The 22138-nt window shown below is 48.9% G+C and overlaps 1 protein-coding gene across 1 annotated transcript in view; it reads right to left on the bottom strand.

Annotated features, from left to right (window-relative positions):
* Positions 1–616: 616 nt before the first annotated feature.
* KCNJ10 (potassium inwardly rectifying channel subfamily J member 10) overlaps positions 617–22138 on the bottom strand; it is a 31424-nt gene continuing 9902 nt past the window's right edge. Inside the window, exon 2 of the mRNA XM_081120967.1 lies at positions 617–4841. Coding sequence (XP_080977093.1) covers positions 3702–4841 — 1140 coding nt within the window. The 3' untranslated portion in view covers positions 617–3701. The remainder of the gene's footprint in view (positions 4842–22138) is intronic.

Here is a 22138-nt window from a genome sequence, read left to right as displayed (position 1 = left end):
AGGCCCATGCTAACTTTACCCCAAACATAGTGTTATTTTACAAATAAATTATGTTAAATAGCACAGGTAAAGGTCCAGGGTAGCAGCCTTGGGAAGGGAGCAGTGTCCCTGATTTATAGCAATAATAAAACTGGCTTCCTTTCTCTGCTAAGGCCTTATAGGGAAATCCCTGGATGGTCTTACTAGCTGACAGGTTGAGGGAATACTGAGCTGAAGCACAGAGTAGGGATCTCAGAAGCCTCTCATGTGCCTGCACAATCCCCTAGGGCATCTGGTAGCCCCACTCGTCTTCAAACAGAAGCATCAAAGCCAAAGCACTACACCCCCGTGCCCAAATGCCAGGTTTGGGACTCGGGACACCTCTAGCATAGGCAGCACTTTCTCTGGGCTTCTTGCAGCCACATAGAGGGCTGAGCCTCTGCCTTTGGATTATCTTGGACCCAACACCTCTTTCATCCTGGCCTTTGGGTTCTAAGATCAAGGCTTCTCTGTAGTGCCTCCATACACCAAAGTGTGCAGCTTCTCAGCTGAATACCCGTGGCCTCCGGGGCCTGGAGCTGCATCTGCCCCCACCCTTGTGGAGCAAGAGGAGAGTCAGTGCACTTCAAGAGAGGGAAACAGAAGCATGCTTTTATTTACACAATTTTAAAAGTGCTGCAGTGACAGGACACTTCTGGGGATAGGAGTACACAGCATAAGTAGGAATTCTTCTAGATTTCTATGGATGGAGTGTCTCCCTTTTCTTCCTGTCTCCCTAGTCCTATCAGCAACACAGGCTTTATCGGAAGCCTCAATGGACAGACGCCTCTTTTATGTCTGAAGAGAAGCTTGCACCACTCCTTTCCCATAATCACACCTGAAAGCCTTCATCAGGTATCTCACTTCATGTTAAAACTAGGATCACTGTTAAGTTTGGAAATCTGGGGAGCCCTACCCCAAAACCAGAGCAAGGTATCTGCCCCCATGCTAATATCTCTGAACACTTCCTTTCTGTACATTCAGTATATTTGGTCCTATATACATCTATACATCTATATACATATCTCTCTATATACACACACATATATATACATATACATACATATATAGATATGTATATATATATACTGTTTCTCTAGATAAGCCTTTCACATATATCCTAATTTCCTGAGCCTCCACCTGCCTCTTGTTTGGTAGCTCACATAAAGCTCAAGGGTTTCTTTGATTTCACTAAGTTCCTCAGGAGCACACTTTCTCACCTTTTGTTTTGCTCTCATCAGTTGTTTTGCTCGTCCTCTGAAATCTCCCTCCCTTAACATCTGTGCCCAGTGCTCTCCTGACATGTCAGGTCCGTGGTTGGTAGAGTCAAGGGCCTCATTTCTCACCAGACCTGGCTGCTTCTAAAGCCTGAACGGATTTCCGCTCGGAGGAGATGGGGGCTGTAGTCTAAAGAGCCACCTGGGGCTGATGGTGGGGGTGTTCCGGAGGGCAGAGGAGGGGGGCTTGTGGGAGAATAAACCAGGTTGTATTAAAAGGACAGTATGATTTAAAGTGCAACTTAGAGTGAAGTCTGGGACCATGGAGGAGAATCTAAGTGAGAAATGTTCTCATTTTGTTATCCAAGAATGTGAGAGAATCTGGGGGCTCAGAATAGACATCGGGGTGGGAAGGGAGTGATTCCCGCAGAAGGGAAGCAGCTGTGTGCCGGAGAAGCGAGATGGTGGAGAATTGCTAATGGATATGAAGACGTACACGCACACACTGCAATACTTTTTGCCCTTACACATTGAAAGAAACCAGTAAGTCTAATGCTGAATAAAGTTGAGAGCCCAGGAGCTGGCTCTTTGCCTTCTATTCTGTTTCAGATTTTTAAGTTTTTCTGGTTCTTTCTTAAGAGCAAAGGAGTAGTGGGGGGTTTACAGTGAATGGAGAACAAAGGGTCTTCATTTTCAAGATACAATTAGAGCCCGAGGAGAGAGCAATATAAGAGGATCTTGTGCAATTGTAATAATTGGTCACCGTGAGTCCAGCCTCAAAATTTTGTGTTTCTCTGCAAGGCTCTGCACACAGGTGCATGTACACATTCTGTAGAAGTGTGTAGCTTGTAACAGTTGGCTGAGCCCACCTTAAATAGGCTGCCACTCAATTCATACAGGGACTCTATACCAAACCACTTTGGGGTGGGGTGGGGCAGTTCCTTGGTACCTAAATGAGACCAGGAAGCACTCTGGGGATTTGGGGTATTAGAAAAAGTACTGGTGCCCATATGCCCTTCCTGACCCCTGCCACCGTTGCCACCAGGGAACAAGGAATGGCCTGAGTCTGATCTCTTAAAGTATGCCTTTTAACTTGCCTGAAACTAGCCTCGTGGCAAAGGAAAGGAGAAATGAGATTGATATTCATTGTATACCAAGTCTCAGGAATGGCTGAGGGAGACAGTGGTTATTTGATCAGGAGGTATGATTTCCTTTCCTCCCAGCGTTGCCTAATGAAATAGTTGGCACTTTTCAGAAGGGAACTGGGAGGGGTAGCGGAGAATAGTGTCTGCCAGCCACAGAGTTGTGCCTCTGCCCAAACCTTAACAAAGCATCCCCAATTCCCAGAGGCTCTATACAACAGTCTGGAAATCTGAGAATTTACTCATCCCACTTGGTCTGGTTGGTTTAACTTTCCTGGGAACTCTGTGCTCTGTGAGTCTAGTTTTAGTCAAACATCAGTGTTAAGAGAGGGAGGCTTTTGCATTTCCCCTCCCTTCCTCTGAAGTGTTGGGGTTAAGGAAAGAGGGCTGGGCAGGAAAGAAGAGAAGCCAGGGGCAGTGTAATTTGGAACACCGTTTCCAGACCTTACCATGGAGTCTAGGCACTGGCCTTTCCTCAGGGGAACATATTGGGGAGGGGCATCCCATTCATAGGACACAGGGAAACCAATCCTTCCAGGGCAACCTGAAGGACAGGTTCAAGGATTTGGGCAATAGCTCTGCAGTGGTTACTCCACATTGAAGAGTTCAGAATCCAGGATGGATGCAGCTATGGTGGTTGCAACTATAGGTTTTCTATTTCCTGGGTCAACCCAATCCCCTGGGAGGAGAGGCATCTATGAGATAACTGGGTATCCTGATGGTCCACTTTAGAAACTAGAAAGAGCAAAACAGTGGTGACCAAGGTCCTAGGTTCAGTCAGGAGTTGCCAACAGAAATTCACCATGAAAAACCATGACTTCTTTTGACGGGTTGGTAGACACTCCGGTACAAATTGATTCCAGATTCCTATATTTCTGGGGACACAGAGCCTAAGGGGACTTTCTAGGTAGAGAGTTAGAGAGGGAGGTACTCCAGCCTCAAATCACCAAAATGTCTGGTGATGGTGGGAGGTCAGGGGGGTCTATCCATCCAACTGCATGGTCCTCCTAATGTGAGTCTCCAAGCACAGCTGAGGCCTCTAAGCCTTTCAGCCTAATCTTCCCTCTCCTTCCCCCATCCTGGCTTAAGGGGTGGGGGTGGGGGGGTATATAATGCAGTGGAAGTGGGGTGAGGTGAAAGGGGAGAATGGGAGGAAAACTTGGGCTCCAGTTGGCCTAGACTACCCACAGGCCACTGGGTTAAAGGAGAGGGAGTGGGGAACGGGTGCTTCTGGAACTCTCCAGTAAGCCTGGGTAATAGCCTCACCCAGAGTGCCAAAAAGGGAAGCAAGACTAGAGGGACAGGGAGGTGGGAAACCAAGGCATCAGACGTTGCTGATGCGCACACTAAGGGCACTGCCCTCCTTCTCAGCTTGTTCCCTGAATGACTCCTCCAGCTTGAGCTTTTCGGGGTCTCCGTAGCATACAGTGCTGTCACGTAGGCCACTAGGAGGGGCCACTTTCACAACTTGATCAAAAAGGCTGAAGTCAGCTATGTATTTGCCACTGGCTGACAGCGAGATGGCAGGTGTGAACTCATAGCCCCAAAGGATCTCCTCTGGCAAGTAGGAAGTACGTACTTGGCAGGTGGCACTGGTGGATTCCACTGTCCCACTTAGGATCAGCACCAGCTCGAAGTCACCCTCACCACTGCGAAGGGGAAGGTCTTTTAAGGGACTGGTCTCATCTACCACATGGTAGAAGGTGAGGGGTAGGATGAGGAATGGGCTGTCAGAGGCTGTGTCTACTTGGAAAGTCACGTTGACCTGGTTAAGCCGGATGTTCTCACCCTCCTTGGTCTGGTGGGTCTGAAGGAGCTTGCCCGTCACCTGGCAGCCAATGAGCAGGCTCTTGCGCATATTGGCAACCCGAATCATAAGGCAGGGCTTCCCATCGTGGGCAGCTACAACCGCGTGCTGGCTGAAACGGATGGTCTCGGCCCGCTTCTTGGGCCGAGCGATCTTGGCCAGGAAGGTGCCCGTGATGAAGATTTCCAGGATGGTGGTGAGCACCAGCTGGGCGATCAGAAGCACGATGGCCAGCGGACACTCCTCGCTGATGTAGCGGAAGCCATAGCCGATGGTGGTCTGGGACTCAAGGGAGAAGAGGAAGGCGCCGGTGAGGGTGTGCACCTGAACCACACAGGGCGTGTGGTTAGCGGGGGGGCCCAGCTCCAGCAGGTCCCCGTGGGCCACAGCTACCAGGTACCACACCACACCAAAGAGGAACCAGGTGCCTGCAAAAGTCGCAGAGAAGAGCAGAAGCTTGTAGCGCCACTGCATGTCGATGAAGGTTGTCCACAGGTCTTTGAGGTAGAGGAAGCGCTTGTCAGCAATGTGCTCCATCCTCACATTGCTGCGACCATCTTTTGTCAGAACTCTCCGCCGCCGTATCCCGGGGCCCATTAGCGGCCGGCTTTCTGTCTGAGTGGTCTGACTGTAATACACCTTGGCAACTGATGTCATCTGGAGGGAGCAAGACAGTATAGTGGAGGTTACTGCGGAAATCCAGCCAACTCCTAGCCGCCACCCCATGGGAAGGAAGAAGTAGCATTCATTTTGGTACCACTGATTTATTCTTTTATTAGAACGTATTTATTGAGCACTTGCTATATGCCAGGCACTGTGCAAGATGCTGGTAAGTCAAAGATGAAAATGACATCATCCTTGCTCTCCAAGAACTTGCAGCCTGATGAGAGAGATGTGTTCAGTAAACCAGTAATTACAATACAGTCTGATATTTGTAATTCTTAGGAGAGGCAGAGAGGAAAGTAATAAGTTCACAGTTCCTTGAAGGCGGGGCCAGAGTAAAGAGGGGCTCTACTGGTCATCACAATGCCAATTCTGTGAAGATCTCTAATTTTGAAATCCCTCCCGCCCTCATGAATGACATCAGCAAGAACAACTACCCTGTTGAGATCCTTGCAGGCCAATCCCCCTTAACGTGCACATATCCTTAGTTTCTCCATTCTTTCCCCTAGCCCCAAGTCAATAATCGATGTTGATACTAAGATATTCATCTGGCCCAGAAACTGCCCATTCTTCTTCCCTTCAAGATGTTCTCTAAGCACCCAGGCCGTTACACTATGTTAGTATTAGTATCGTCACCACCATCATCATCTATTTGCATCCTCTGGGGAACTTTGGTCTGGGTTAGGGTCTAGGGTAGTATTAGGAAGAGCACAGACAGGACAAAAAGAGTAAGTAATAAGGGCAGAGGAGAAGCAACGGCCCGTTTTCCCAGGGACTGGGAGAAATGCCAGCTTGGAGGTGGCAAAACTGTCCTGCCTGAGGCAGGGAGGAGCAGTAAGAGTTCCGTTAGTGGCTAAGTGGGCGCAAGCTTAGTTCAGGATGGCTGTTTGTCCTACTAGTAGAAAGTGGGACAGGCTCTGAAACAGGAGACGGCTCACTCAATTTAAGGCGTCTGGCACCCCTGCCCAAACGCTAACTTGTACTTTTCCAGCAGAGAAAGAATTTTAGTCACTTGAGCCCTTGACTCTGGATCTGATGACCAGATCTTCTGGGAAGGAGAGGGCGGTCTCTGAAGGGTTTGGTCCTTGGAGAGCAGAGAGGCTCATCATATTCTCCGTTCTGAGAAGTCCGAGCCGTTGCGCTTTCTCAGTCACACTGCCCCCTGCTCTGTCCTCTCCATGGCCGTATGCCTTGAGAACTGTAAGTTATTTGGGTCCATTCATATACCCATCCAAGTGGGCACTGAACTGGAGATCACCAATGGATGGAAATCTCAGAATGTTCAGAGGCAACCAGGAGCACCTTTTACCCGCCCCCACCCACTTGGAACTTTTGCCCAAGTGAAACTACTCAGCCAGACCTGGATGTCATCCACTTGCCCAATAGCCTTAGCTACTTTGGAGCAAAAAGGAAGCTCTGTAATTCTGAAGTTTGAAAAACTTACTTAGAGCCCCAGTAAAACCCCATTCACTACTCAGTAGCAGTCGTAATATTAAGAAACAATCACCACAATGCCTGCATCTATATACTATTTTAAAATTTACACATTAGTATGCCTTCTCATTTGGTCCTCAAACTCTTGCAAAGATGTGAAACCTCTATAAGAGATTTTGAGGAACTCTTAGAGAACAGAGGAAGTGCTGGAAAGCTGTGGGTGAATGAACAGAATTTTAATTTTCACTAAGAAAAATGAGGTACATTTCCCAAACTACAGACAAACAGGTGAGATATTGATCCTAGGCAGGATTCTAGAATGGAGCATTAAGATTGTGAGTACTTGGGTAGGGTGGAGGAAAGGCAGTTATCAGTAGGACCTGCCATGAGCTACTAAGATCAAGTCACATCAAACTTAACCTAATTTCCTTCTGTAACAAGGTTACCAAATTGGCAAATCAGAGAAATGCAATAGATAAAATATATCTAAGCCAAATATTTGACAAGACCTCTCATTGTGTCCTTGGGGATACGACAGAGAAAAATGAACAGAATGCTACTGTGATTAGGTGAGTTAAAAAATCAGTGGTACTGGCGAGTGGATCATGATAGCCTGGAATCAGTTTTCTAGTGATGTATCAGAAAACTTTATCTTAGGACTTTCCCTTGGCTATTACGTGGCTATCAATTATGTGGATGACACACAGCTGGGACAGATCTTAAATGCAAGGTTAGGGGTTAGAATTAGGATCCAAAAGAAGACAGATGAGTGGGCCAAATCAAAAAGGATAGATATTTGTGTCCAAAAATTACCCAAGCAAGTTCTAGATTGGAAAGCAGAACCATGAAGACAAATTTTGGCAGAAAATAATCATATATGAATTACCTATGTTTTTTTGGTTGCCAAAAAAGCAACGCAATCTTTGGCTACTTTAGTTGAATTAAAATATCTAGAGTAAGTAAGTAGGTGATTCTGCTCTGCTCTGTTTATCCCACACACCTGCAATATCGAGTATCAAGGAACAATCAGGATATGAGAGCATTCAGAACCAGATCATACAAAAAATGGTTGAAGGAAATGGAAGTTTAATCAGGAAAAGAAATTATCTGAGAGATGTGATGGCTGTGTGCAAATATTTTGTTTGAAGAGCTTTCAAGTGAATGGGTTTATACTTTTCTTTGAACCCCAAGAGCAACTACAGGACCAGTGAGTTCAAACCAAAGGGGGAAAGATTCTAGATTGATATGACAAAGAACTCTGTAACAATCAGGACATCCAAATGTGGAAAGAACTTCTCAAAAGGTAGTGAGTGCCCTGTTCCTGGAGGGGTTCAAGGATACGTTAGATGAGTGCTTTACTAAGATTCTTTAGAGGAGATTAAAGCTTTGGTTGGGAGGTTGAAAGATTGTCTTTAAGCTCCCACTCACGGATGCCTGCCCCCTCCTCCCCATCTCTACCCCGGCACTTCCCACTGTGACATTGGGATTCTTCATCAAAGTCCAGCTTGCTTTGTGCTGAGCAGAGATTCTGCATATCTGGAGGGATGGAAGCTCCTGGGACTCAAGGAAAGCCTTGCTTATCCCCAAAATAACAGTCTCTGATTACAGATCACTTTCCCATTAATAAAATATAATTTGACCTCTCCACCGTGAGGTAAATAGGAAAGGCATCGTTAGAAACGAAGGCTCAGAGAGGTTTGCCCCAAGTAGGTTAATGGTAGATTTGGTCTTCTGGCTCCTGATCCAGAACTTTGTAATCATAGCAACTGCTTCGGTGTTCCCCAGGTTCATCCTTAACGTTTTCAGGAGGTGTCTCTGTGGAACCCTGTATGGAGGATCACAGCTGAGACAGAGAAGACAGAGCCTGGAGCTTCTAGAGCCCAGTGTTAAGGCTACAGACTTGAAGGCACCTGAGATTTGGGTTACTGGCTAAAACTGTTGCGATTGCCACCACCAGCTGTATGCCTGCTATTGCCAGCCTTTGGATCTGTCTCCTCCAGCTGTTATCTGTAGCTCCCAGCTATTGTGCCACCACCCACAGCCAAGCAGCTTTGTTCTCTGTGATAATAAGAGTCAGAAGCAGATAAACAATCAGCTACTCTCCACTCCCAGCTGGCCAGGCCCCTGGGAAGGGAGCAGGCCAAAGTTCTGGAAACGGTGGTTACTATCCCACCTGAAACATGTACTCTTTCCTCTAGAGGGTGCTGTTTCCCCAAAACGGTCCCTGTCAGGTGCCAGGGACAGGATCTGAAGAATTCTGAAGACAAGACCAGCCTCTGAGTGATGAAAAGAAACAGAAACATTTGTTCTTTCTCCTCTAAAAATTGAACTAATGATTCTTTCCCTGAAACAAAGGCCAGTGATACCTACAGAGATATTCAGCATGTTCCCGCAGCAAATACCATTCCTGCCTGTTGCTTCATGCCTGTAGATCAGCCCAGAGCTCTCCGTCTTTGCCTGAGAGCTCATGAGTCATTTGTTCTCCACAATGAATGGATTTATCAGAGCCTTTCTTGAGGACAGGACTGCTCTGGAGTAGGAGCACTGCTCTGATGCCTCGGGACTAAACGTGATCCGTGGCTCTCCATTGCTTTTAGGGTAAGCTGCAAGCCTCTGAGCACAGTATTCAAGACCTTCTTGATTTGGTCTCTACCTACTTTTTTTTTTAAATATATTTTTATTGACTTCAGAGAGAGGAAGGGAGAGTGAGAGAGAGAAACATCAGTGATGAGAGAGTCATTGATCGGCTGCCTCCTGCACGCCCCCGACTGGGGATCGAGCCCACAACCTGGGCATGTGCCCTGACCAGGAATCGAACCGCGATCTCCTGGATCCTAGGTCGGTGCTCAACCGCTGAGCCATACCGGCCAAGTTCTACCTACTTTTTGGCTTTAGTCTTACCACTATTCTGCATGGACCTTGGACTCCAGCCCTGTAGAGAGCATCACTTTCATCCTTTCTGCCTTTGGACCTGCTCTCACATTGCCCAGTTTCATGCCTATCTGACAACCTCCTACTTATCTTTCAAAACTCAAGTGTTAGTCACCCCTTTGAAGTTTTCCCTGACCATCAAAAAAATAGTTCATCTTCTCTATCTCCTCACCTCCACCACAGCATGGGGTAAGCAGGGTCTTGTACACATTCCTGTTTTAAAACATCATAATGGACCCAGCAATTCCACCTTTGGGAATTTATCCAAAGAAACCCAAAACACTAATTCAAAAGAATATATACACCTCTATGTTCATTGCAGCATTATTTACAACAGTCAAGATTTGGAAGCAGCCCAAGTGTTCATCAGTGGATGAGTTGATATAAAAAAAAAAAGCTGTGGTACATTTACACAATGGAATACTACTTTGCTGTTAAAAAAAGAAAAAGAAGAAGGAGAAGGAGGAAGCCCGGCCGGCGTGGCTCAGCGGTTGAGCATCAACCTAGGATCCAGGAGATACCAGTTTGATTCCCGGTCAGGGCACATGCTCGGGTTGTGGGCTCCATCCCAGCAGGGGGCGTGCGGGAGGCAGCCGATCAATGACTCTCTCATCACTGATGTTTCTCTCTCTCCGTCTCCCTTCCTCTCCCTGAAATCAAAACTTTTTTTTTCTAAAAAAGAAGGAAATCTTATCCTTTGCAACAGCGTGGATGGACCTGACATGCTAAGTAAAATAAGGCAGGCAGAGAAAGACAAGTACCATATGATTTCACTCATATGTGGAATCTAAGGAACAAAATAAACTAACAAACAAAGGAGAAACAGACTCATAGTTAGAGAACAGGGCCGGGTGAAAAAGGTGAAGGGATTAAGCAACAACAACAACAACAAGCCACATAGACACAGACAAGAATATGGTGATTACCAGGGGGAGAGAGGTGGGGGGAGGTAGAAGAGAGTATGGGGAGGATTAATGGTGGTGGAAGGAGATGACCTGGGATGGTAAACACACAATACAATATACAGATAATATGTTATAGAATTGTACACCCGAAACCTATATAATTTTATTAATCAATGTCACCCAATAAATTCAACAAGAAATATAAAAAATAAATTTAGAAAAACACATCATAGTGTTTGCAATGATTTGTTACCATTGTTTATCATCTGTGAGTTCTTTTTTCCTTTTAATATGTTTTTAATGATTTCAGAGAGAGGAAGGGAGAGGGAGAGAGAGGTAGAAACATCAATGATGAGAGTGATTGATCAGATGCCTCCTGCACGCCCCCTACTGGGGATGGAGCCCACAACCCAGCGTGTGCCTGACCAGGAGCGAGCAGAGATCTCCTGGTTCATGAGCCAGGCTCTTAATTTAAGGGCACAGACTGTTCCCCCAGTACTGAGTACAGCTGGTTAAGAAAAACCGAGTAAAGGAATGACTAAAAGCCTGATCTGGACAGAAGGAGGCCCAAGTGAGGGCAGCCTTGATCTCCCTCACAGGAGATGCAGTTGATGGGGACCTTCAGGCACACCACAGCAGAGTGGGAGGGACCCAGGTTTACACAGGCTCCGCTAATGCTGCAGACGTTTACAAGTCCTTTTTTCAAAAGGTGGGAGAAAGCAAGCCCCAGGGCGTCAGACCCAGCTCTCCTCTGGGTCAGCTGTTCCTTTTGCAGGCAGATGGAGAGGGAGAATGAGCCTTGTAATAGCTGTGAGCATTAGAGTGAGCTATGTCAAATTAAGTGACTAGACAGGACACTTCAACCCCCTCCCGTGGGCAGTGGTGGAGGGGACGGGAGAGTTGTGCACCTTCTGAAACCCGTCATGTTGGAGGGGAAGGGGCATGACCCTGAGCTAAGAGCTTTATGTTTTCTCTGTGGCAAGAGCAACCTGACTAAAAGGAGCTTTGGGTACTGGTTCTAGATACATTCATTTCCAAATGTGAACAGATTCTCTTTCTTCTCCTACCTGCTGCCCCTTCTTGGTTTTGTAAATAGTTAATGGCGCCATCGTCTCAAACTCTCCTTCCACATCTCAACATTCCTCTGATGCCACGTGCTGTGGATTCGTTCCTCCTGCCTCTTCCGTTCGTTATCTTGACGCCTTTTGGCTAAATCGCTGCATCGGCCTCCTACTCCTCTCAGGCCTGCACTCTCTCTCCTCAAACCCACCCTACACTTCCACGTACAGGGATTCCCAGCTGTGGGTCAGAAATACAGCTGAGCCCTGGCCGGGGGCTTAGTTGGTTGGAGTGTTGTCCCAAACACCAACAAGGTGCGGGTTCAATTCCTGGTCAGGGCACATACGGGAAGCAACCAATGAATGTTTCTCTCTCATATCAATGTTTCTTTCTCTCTCTGTCTTCCTTTCTCTCTAAAAATCAATAAAAAACATATCCTCCGGTGAGGATTTAAAAAGAAGAAATACAGCTGACCCTTGAACACGGAGTTGAATTGTGTGGGTCTTTACATGCGAATTTTTTTCAGTAAACACTGTAAATGTATTTTCTCTTATGGTATATTAAATAACTTTTTTCTCTAGCTTACTTTACTGTAAGGATACAGTACATGATACATATACAAAATATGTGTAAATTGGCTATTTATGTTTTCGGTAAGGCTTCCAGTCATAGTTTAAGGGTCAGCTGTGTATCCAGCTGTACCGTTTGTGGCCCATCTATTGGGCATCATGTGTCTTCTACTGCAAATAAGCTTATTGGAATAAGGATTCATGTGGACGTTTTGATTCGCCTGATGTATGATTAGCAAAATGTATGATACACAGTAGGTGCTCAAGGAGTATTTTATGAGTGAGTGAATGAGCAGAAGGGGGCTCCCAAAGGACTCAGCTGTAGGGGCCACTCTCCGGGACCTGAGAACAGACTTCACCTCACGGGGGCGCAAGGTGTGGAAGCTCTTGTCCTGGGCAGGACGGGCTGATTCCCTCTGGCCCAGGGCCTCTCTCACTGTGGGGCCCTCTCATCCCCCTACTTGTGTCTTCTAGTGATTTTTCTTATGATGGTTTCTCTTTTTCCTCGTACACACGGAAACCCAATAACTAATTATCAATCCTAATAGATATGCAAATGAGCCCAATGTTCTCACCTGTATGATGTTTCCCACCACACAGGGAGACCCATGCAGTTGCAACTGCGTTTTCATGCCTTCATAAACATTTTTTTTTAACATGTACTGGGTGTCAGACTCAAGACACTGGAATATGGAGATGAATTATGTGTAGATTCTGACCTTGAGGACCTTATAATCTAATAAGGGAGGCAACCATCAACAGGCATGGAGTGACGAGCGCCGTAGAAGAGGTGTCCTTGAAGTGCTAGGGGGGTTTGCAAAGGGAAAGGTGACATCTAGCTTAAGGGAGCAGGGCCGGGAAGGAAACTAACGCGTTCATTGAGCAGCTATTAGGCGCTAGGCAGTGGGCGAGGTTGGTGACTTTTGTATGATAGCTCATGTAACTCCCCAAACAACCCACCATTTGTACCAGGAAACATAACTAAGCAACAACCAGGAGTTGAGCTTTCCCTGCATATCTGACGGTCTCACTCAAGGAAGACTATAGAGAAAAGCGGCAATGGGACCGGGCCTGAAGGAGAAGCAAGATTTGGACCCTTGGAGGTGGAGGTTTGGGGGTCAAAGAGAAGGCCCTTCCAGGGAAGGGAGCAGGAGGAGCAAAAGGCACACGGAGGAAGTCCCGCGGCTGCCGGGGCAGGAGCGTTTGTTTTGGTTGAGGTTCTGGGAGCGCATGAGAGACTTCACTTCACAGGACCAGCTGGGGAAACGGTGTGAGCTCTGACCCCTAACGCCCTCCCGTTTCAGGTGCCCGAAGGTCAACTCGCTCAAATGAGGGGCAACAGCCACACGGTGCGGGGTGGAGCCGGGTGGCCTCTCCCCCGTGGTGCCCGGGCTGCTGGGCATCGTCTCCCAGAGCCACCAGGGGGTTCTCTTTCTGTGCGCGGAGTCCCCCCTCTTCCTCATGTTCGGCTCCAGGAGCCAGCGTGCGAGAGGGGGGGTTCCCGTGGCTGTCTTCTCTCTCCCCATTCCCTTCCCTTGGGCTCTGCCCCCAGCTCCCTCCCATATCTTCTATCGCCTGTGCTGCTCCGCTTGCCCCCCCCCCCATATTTCATGCTGACTGTTCCTGAAGCGTTTCCCCCTCTCTCCTCCATCTCACCTTCCTCTTTGTCTTTTCATTACCGACACGTCTGTCTGGACTGTCCCTTCTTTTCAGTTTCTCCGGTTCCCCGTATCGCACCCTGGAGCGCTGAGTTTTAAAGATGGTGATACGGAGGAAGAGTGTGCTCTCCCCCACATTCTGCACCGAGCCCCATCTCCATCGACGTGCCTACATCAGTAGAGGCGGTCTAAGCCCCGCAGCCTCCAGTTCTCCCTGATTTTTCCCTCTAGAAAACAGCCTCTCGATTTAGGAATTTGGAAATAGGGTCAGATAGGCAGTTTCCACTATATCTATTAACTAATACAACTATTTTAGGTTTGAAAATATTCTTGAACCAATCACTGTGGGGTGCAGATAAATTAATAGGTGGACAGAAGAACCAGCTCACTCTCTGTCCCAAATGGTATGTGTTGGGAGAGCCCTGTGTACAAACAGAGGAGTCTGAAGTACTATCAGCCTCAGAAGCCGAGGCCAGCTGGTCTCTAAGCCCACACATCTCAGACAGCTGAGCAAGGCACATGCCCAGCATAGCATTCTGAGGCGGAGTGAGAGAACCAGGCACAAGGCTGTTTGAGGAACTACGAGGCAGAAAATGGGCTAGACTGGGAAGCAAGACACATAGGAGCCCGTCTCAGTTCTGCCAGGGACTAGCAGTGACCTTGGGCAAGTCTCTAAACCTCATAGGCCTTTATTTCCTCACTTGTGGAATAAGGGCATTGTATTAGTTTCACATGTCTCAAACTAGTGTGCCAGGAGGTACTCAAAGCCACGGGATTACATTTTATGTATTGTCCAGAAATATCCGTTTTACTCTAAGATTCTGAAGTAAAATCTTGTTTTAATATTAAATGATATATGATGGAGTAGAATTTTAAAAACTGTATAATTTAAAAGGCAAAATGAATTTCAAAAATGTCCCATATGTGGTGCACCCCTGTATGTTTTGGGGCATAATTCCCTCTTCTCTGAGTGCTGGGTCAGTTTGGGAGATGCTGTGTTCAAGGGTTATCAAGGTCACTTCCCGCTTTAAAACTCCTCTCACCAACCATGTATCCCTTTTTTGGATATGGAGTCCAACTTGGAGAGCAGCCTTGGAAGCCTCCAGAAGGAGATCAGCTTGCATGGCAGGCTGGAAGGAAGCATTTCTGGGGGTTCTCAGTGAGAGAGAGGGAGGAAGAACTGAGAAAGGGGTGTTAGAGGAAGGCCTGTGAGAAAAGCTCTGCCGGGTTATGTAAGCCCTCAAGGTTGGAAGAAGAATGGACTTGGGTTTGGGGTTCTTTCCAAACTCGATGTCCTTATTTATTAATCTCCCTCCTGTCCTGCCCCAAAGAGAAAGAAACAAATAGGAATCAAGCCAGATGCACACAAGTCTCGAGGTGGAGAAAGAGAGGGCAGTGTGTGTGTCGGGGGCCTGCCGTGCCAGCTGAGTCACTGTCGCCCCTTCCTCCACCCTCACCTCCCATCCCCTTCCCTCCTGTCCTCTGCCCTCAGCCTGACACCAAGGCCCTGGCCCAGTGAAGAATAGGCTTTTCTTCCCTTGTGTCAACGTTTGGAAAGTTCTCCTAGTCTGACCAAAAGGATAAAAGCTTTCAGAGCATTTCTGGGGAGCCTGTGACCTCTGTCTGGCCCTTCTGATCTCCCTGTGTATTTTCCAGTCAGGCGAGGGAGGGGCACAGAGATGGGGCCATGTCAGATGCTCTCCTCTGTCCAGAAACCACGCCTGCCTGTCGATGTGGGACCACTGCCCCTTCCTCTGGCAGTGCCTTCTGCCCCTACAGGAAGGGAACAGTTCCTGCAGAGGATTGCCCAGAGAGGGGCATCTCAGGGACCCCCTCTGTCCCCAGCTGGAGAGGGAGGATGACTTCCTGGCACATGCAGCAAAGGAGCACTGCCTCTTCGAGGTAGCTGCCCACTCCCTCCACCCCACTTGCTGCAAACCCCACCCCAAGTCATCACTGGGCCACAGTGTCTGCTTCTACCCACTGTCTGGGGCAGCAGGCTGCACATCCTGGTCCTGTGTGAGGAACTTGGCACTGAGCAGAGTTCAGCTTAGGACAAAGGATGCACCACTGCCTCCCCAGCCCCAACTCCTGCAATTCTGAGAGCATTTCTGGCCTGGCCCCATCTGGGTCCTCACCTCAGAAGAACATCTACTCAGAGACTTTAACCTATCCCTTGTCACCTCCACTGAAGAGCCAGAAAAATCAGTATCAGTGCTATGACACGGCTGGAAGCAATGGCATTCATAGTAATAACTTCTGTTATCATTGTTATTCTGTTGTTATCAGTAAGACATGAGACACTGAAGAGGTTCCCAAGGACACTGGTGGAGACCTCAGAGGGTCTGGGCTGAGTTAGGTGGAAACAAGACGATTGCCAAGGTGTCTATTCAGAATCTCTTGTTCAGGTGCCAGCTTCCCCGGCTCTCTAACCACTCATCACCTGGCCTCCACTCCTGAGACTCTCCACAGAGGGAATCTGTACCCAACTGATTCCCAAAGACGCTGGGCAAAGGGCTCGTACCAGTTTAGAGATTAGAAGTATTCTTCAGGACAGAGGGACAGAGTCCCCTGGGGAGAGTTCACCCCACCCAGCTGCATTAACAGCAGAGGAGATCGATAAGGTTACAGATGGGGGCAGGGGTAGCCAGGAGGTAAGGGGGAACTCCTGCAAACTGTAAGCTTCACCGGGTACCTGCCCCTCTCTGCCCAGCACCGAGGATTTACTTCCCTGCCACCAGGGGGCAGGGCTCCCCAGCCTCCCAGGGCAGCCCTGGGCTCTGTCGCTTGCCTTCTCTCATAGACTCCCCCACCCCAGGCCGCTCCTTTTACTATTGGGTTGAACCATTGGAAACTACCAATTTAGAAAAATTGGGTCCCTCATCAGCAATGTCAAATGGTTCAATCTACTAATATTTGATAACAGTAAAAGTAAGAGTATCTACCACCTGTAGACCATGAGGCTCTGCAGTCTTACAAAACATTTAGAAACAGTTCCACTTGACGCACACAGCCAGGTTGGGTGGCAGTTGAGCGGCACAGGCACAGAGCTCTCTCTCTCCAAGGTCACAGCTGACCTTCCAATCGTTAAACCCAAGGGTGTTTTCTCAGGCCTGGATTCCAGCAGTCTCTCCACAGCATCCGAAACTAATGACCAGCCCGTCTGTTCTTGACACATTTTCATTAGGCTCTCCCTGTGATGTGAGGACCAACTGATTTTGTAGAGCTTGAATAGACATTAAGTGGCCCTGCCACTTCTAAGCTTCGTGATTTGGGGCAAATCGCAGAGTTTCCATTTCCTTCATTTGCAAAAGGGACCTAATAATACCTTCCTCACAATCCGATTGGGAGAACGTGTTGGGAGCATATATGTAAGAACACTGTGAAGCCCTAAATATGAGGAGAGCCTCACTGTTACTCTCTGACATTGTCCTCCAAGTTCCCTCTCTATTACTTTTTATTTTAAATGTGTGTTTTTTGACTTTTTAGAGAGAGAGAGGAACATTGACACAGAGCCTGCAACCTGGGCATGTGCCCTGACCAGGAATCAAACTGGTGACCTTTCGGTGCACAGGACGGCGCTCACCCAACTAAGCCACACTGGCCAGAGCCCCCCTCTATTACTTTTGACCCATCTCTCTTGCTGTGGTCTCTCCTCTGCCCCTTACCTGTGGGCGTCTCTCAGGGATCCACCCTTGGCTCTCATCTCCAGCCTCTGCCCTCTCCCCTCCTCAGCCGTTTCAACCCCTCCCGTGGGTTCCACCTCCCCTCCGCCTGCCTGCCCAAGCACTGGCAGGCCCCCTCTATGTGGAGTTTTAATGTATTCAGACTCCTGTCCTCTCCCCTTAAAAGGGAATCGCTCCTGTTTCCCCTCCTGATCACAGCATTACCATCCATTCAGTCACCCCGCTTCTCTCTTGCCCCTCCTCAAGTTGGTCACTAGGTCTTATCAGTTCTGCCTCTGCGGGCTCCCCTCCACCTCCTTGGAAGCTTCCCTAGTTCAGTCTCATGTTCTCTTTCACGCAAAATGTTGCAATGATCTCCTGCTCTTCCCGCCCCGGCCTCACTCTCCTCACCTCCAACTGCCTCAGCTGCCATGGGGCCTTTCCCACTGCTCTTGCTTTAAATCCTTTCATGAGTTCCACGACTTTTAATGACAGAATTCAGAACCCTTCACCATCGGACCCTGCCCTGATTTCCACAGCCTCTTTTGATACTGTCATTTGCTCTTCAAACACGGCTGCACCCCCTTGCCCGCCCCGTGCCTTCCCTCATGCAGTTCCCTCTGCCCAGAAGGCCCTCTGCAAGGACTTGCTCTTCCTCTGTGTTGCTAGGACCCTTTGCTGCATCATCAATATAGCACATCTTTGTCCTTCTGAAAAGATTGTGGGCTCTTTGACGGCAGAGACTATATCTTAGTTGTTTTTTTGTTTTGTTTCAACCTCACTCGAAGATATTTTTTTCCATTGCTTTTCAGAGAGAATGTAAGGGAGGGATGGGGGGGAGAGAGAGAGAGAGAGAGAGAGAGAGAGAGAGAGAGAGAGAGAGAGAGAAACATCCATGTGAGACACATCAATTGGTTGCCTCCTGCAAGCCACGGACCAGGGCCAGGATGAAGCCTGCAACCGAGGTAGGTGCCCTTGACTGGAATCGAACCCGGGACCCTTCAGTCCTGGGGCCAATGCTCTAATCACTGAGCCAAACCAGCCAGGGCTCTTAGTTTTCTTTTTAAGCTGGTACCTTTTAATTTAGCTTAATTGATTACTATAGAAAAAGGACTTGGACTTGAAATCCCTGCTCTGATTCTAGACTAGGAATGTCAAACATACAGCATGTGGGCCATCGCTAACCCTGGCCCTCACCCTCAACAGATATCACTAATTCATCACAGTACTTCTCCCTGAGCCTCAGAATCTTTCTCAACATGGTGACACAGAGAGCCGTTTTCAGTCAAATGGAGTTGGCCTAACAAATGAAACCTATTTGTTATCCTGGCATGTCTGGGTCACAGCCAAAGCTCCCCAGCTATTCTTCTTTCCCACTATTTGCCATCCTGGTCTGTGTCATTTACTAGCTATGGGAACTTCAGTCAATCTCTTAATCTCTCTAGGGCTCAGTTTCCTCACCTAAGGAGGCAATAAAACCTTCCATTGTGCGGTCAGGGTTATGTGAGATAAAGTATGTGAAATCTGCAAGGCCCTTAGACAAATATAAGATATTATTATTATCTTACTTTGCAGATGAAGGGAAGTAGCTACTAAATTAGAGAAACAAGGGCTCAGGCAGGCAAAGTAACCTACTGACAGGTATTTAACAGCTGATCCAGAACCTCTGTCCAGTCCAGTGGACTTTGTCACATTGCTTCTCCACACCCCAGTGGGACTGATGATGCCTTATTTCTCCTTTAGGGGAACAGTGATTTGTGGGGTAGGATTTACCATAGCCCCAGAACTGAAGGAGGCTTCCAACCCCTATGCTTCATCCCACCTTCCTGTAATTCCCAAGAGGAGACTCCCTCCAAAAATCTGAGAGGCAGGGGGTGGTGTACGGTGAGGGGTGCTTCATGGAACCAAGTTCCTCGGCTGCTGCCCTCCTGCTTGTCCCCAGCCCCGGTGGCTCCAGGGAGCTGGCAGGCTTCTCAAAGCCCAGTATGGCCAGGCCTCAGGAGATAAGGTTTTTGGGGTGGAGGCCAGTAAGCCACTGAGCTGTCACTAGATATGCTACCAGAGTCTGAGAAACCAGAGAGGGGCCAAGCTGATGGGACCTGCTTCTTAGGGTCCTGGGACTAGTGGGGCTCCTTACGTGAGAGAAGAGAGGCAGGCCGGCTGGATCCCAGCTGAAGGCCCCTTCTCTGTACACTTTATTCTCTGTGATCCTATAGGTTTCACTGGCTAGTAATGAGTGAGGGCTTGGGCCTAGTTGGTGGGGGAGTGTAGGGGGAGGCAGGAGAGTCACTCCCCAGTGTAGGAGCACCCTCAGGGGCAGCTCCCATGGGAGAACTGTCATCTTCCCACTCCTTCCGGGAAGGGCCATGCCCATCTTCCCAAAGAGAATCATTTCTGAACTGATTCTTAACCTATGTTTTGTTCATTTTTGTGTCCTCGGTGCCTGTATAGAGCTTTAAGTCTTTTTTGGCTTAAAGGAGCCTGTAGGATTGGTCTTCTACATTCCTTTCTCCTCCCCCAGGCCCCTTTTTGGTGTGTAACGTGCTTGCTCCTTGGGAAGTTCTCCTTCCAAGCTTCCTACTGACGTTTCAGCCTCCCAACAGTTGGGGGCACTGATGCGGTCTCCCCATCAGCCCTTACTCCGGGCTGAAGAGCCATCTCTTCTCTAGTTTCCCTCAGTCCTCGCTCCACACTGCCCGCTCCCAACTCTCTGCGGTGAGGGAGCCAGATGGGGAAACCAAGGCCAAAGTGGGCATGCACAACACTTAACAGTAGGGCCTCAATGCCAGAAATCCAGAGTCTTCTGTGGGAGGTAAATTCCTCTCTCATAGTGGCAGGGAAGCAGAAAACTTCAGACAGGGGCCAAAGCTGTTCCAGAGCAGGACAGCTCTGGACTTGAGCTTCTCCCTGGACCGTCGAGGTCCTTCTGAGGAGCCCAGTGGTTCTTTGTGCCAAGTAACCAAAGGTAAGAGGACTGAGACTTGGGAGAAACAGAGAAAGAAGAGCAGGAAAAGGAAGATGGAGGGGAAGCAGAGGGGCACCAGCTCTTAAGCCCCTAGAACTATGGGTGGGACAGAGGCCAGCATAGCCTGACCTCTGCTGACCTCTCCAGTGCCAGTGTTCTCCATCCTCTGTCCACCCCTCACAATACACACTGTCCTCCAGCCACACTAAGCTTCTCTCAGCTTTTGACTAGGCTCTGCTTTCTCTTACCAACAACAGTTCTTGGCAAATAGCAGGGCCCCTTTCATGGAGCACTCTTCTTCTTCTCACTTTGTGTGGTTAATTTCTACACCCACCTCAGGCCTCAGCTTAGATGTCACTTCCTCTGGGAAGCCCTTGCGGATGCCTGTGCCCCCGGTGCTCCCACAGTGCCACATCATCCTGGAAGGAGGGTAGTGCCATTACCCTCATGTTGATGGTGTGGAAACCAGACTCAGAAGCTGTAGCTGACTTGCCCAGGAGACCCACTAGGAAGCTGAACCCAGGTCTGCTTAAAGAGAAGTCTGTGCTTTTCTCCTTGCCACGGTACTGTCATAGAACATCCATGCTGGGACGCACCCATGGTCATCTCAATCAATCCCTCATTTCACTGAAGAAGCAGCCCAGGTCTAGAAAAGCTGAGTAACTTTCCCATGACCACACAGCTAGCTAATAGTGTTAGATGGGCCCCGTACAGAAACTAGGGTACAGAAACACCAGGGCAGGAAGCCCCAGATGCCTAGCAAGGGACGAAACTGGGAAAACAAGAACCTTGTCCCCAGGGCAACCTATCCTCCCCCAGCACATCACTGGTCATGCAGTTTAGACCCCCTGAGCGCTCCTCCCTAAAGATAACATCCAGGCCTCAGTTGTATTTCAGCTCCAGGCCCAGAAAAGCAGCCAAACCAGACAAGTGACACTGTGGCTGCCTCAGGACCAGGTGTATTGACTAATGACCCCCTGCCCTGGCACTGAGGAGTGGAGACTATAACCCTGAAAGAGCTCACCTGGAAAGCTGATGAATATTCTATTCAGACCCTCCCCTGAGATCTCCCCTAAGATTCCCGCCTGCAAGAAAGAGATAGATATGCTCAGACTCCCCACCAGGGGAGCACACCAGTACCATCTCCAAGGGGACCCCACAAGACTTGCAACCAGGGGAGCAATGGGCAGCGGAAGCTCATCCCGGGCTTACCCCTGAACCTGTCTCCAAGGTCCCCGAAACTGTCTCCAAGGCCCCTTCTCTCTCTCTGACTTCTCAGTGAGCCAGAGCAGCCAGCCCAGGCTCTCCTGTTGCCTCTTCTGTGCCCCTCTTTGCTTCACTGGCCCAGGGATACTTTTGCTGACATCATGGGCCCAATGCCCTTTGGCTCAGTGCTCTGTAGCCTTCCCTTTGGATATCCCATCCCCTTTAATAAATTTAATTTTTCTTTATTCACCCGTCTGAGATGGCTATTTAGCCTGCCCCTGCACCACCACCGTTAACCTTTCAAGTAGCACATGTGATTTTCATCGGAATCAGAGCAATAACCCTGGCCTTCCTCTTCATGCCAACCTCCCTCTTCCTACAGGATCCTATCTCGACCCTTGGGTGCTAAAGGGCCAGGCGGTGGGGAACCAACCTTGGAACATTAGCCACAGCCCAGGAGGAATCCAACGTGCAGCAGCAGGTATCAGGGATCCTCCGCACCCCCGTAGCAGCTGGCCCAGAAACACGCCATCAAGATCATGAAAAATGGCAAAGAGCTGGCCCATAGGGAGGGGGCAGAGTCAATGATGCTCTCTGCTGCGGGCGCGAAAATGGGCAAGAGGCTCCTTGGAGACAGCTGGGAGTCCGCGCCCCCAGGGGCCCTGAGCGGCCTTGGAACTATCGCCCCCCCTCCCCCCCAGCACCAGCCTCTGTTCAACAGGAGACTCTTTCTCATCAGGGGCTGTGAGCTCACCTTTGCCTCATAACACCTGATACCCAGGACATGCTTCCTGCTATGTCAAACTTTACCTGCCGCCGCGTAAGCAGTTTATTCCTGTTTTTACCCTTGGTGGAGATGGAGACCCATAGGTACCCTGTACTTGGGATGCATATTAAGG

This window comes from Miniopterus schreibersii (assembly GCF_964146895.1).
Source record: "Miniopterus schreibersii genome assembly, chromosome: 19".
NCBI lineage: Eukaryota > Metazoa > Chordata > Mammalia > Chiroptera > Miniopteridae > Miniopterus > Miniopterus schreibersii.
This window is presented reverse-complemented; position numbering and strand designations above follow the sequence as displayed.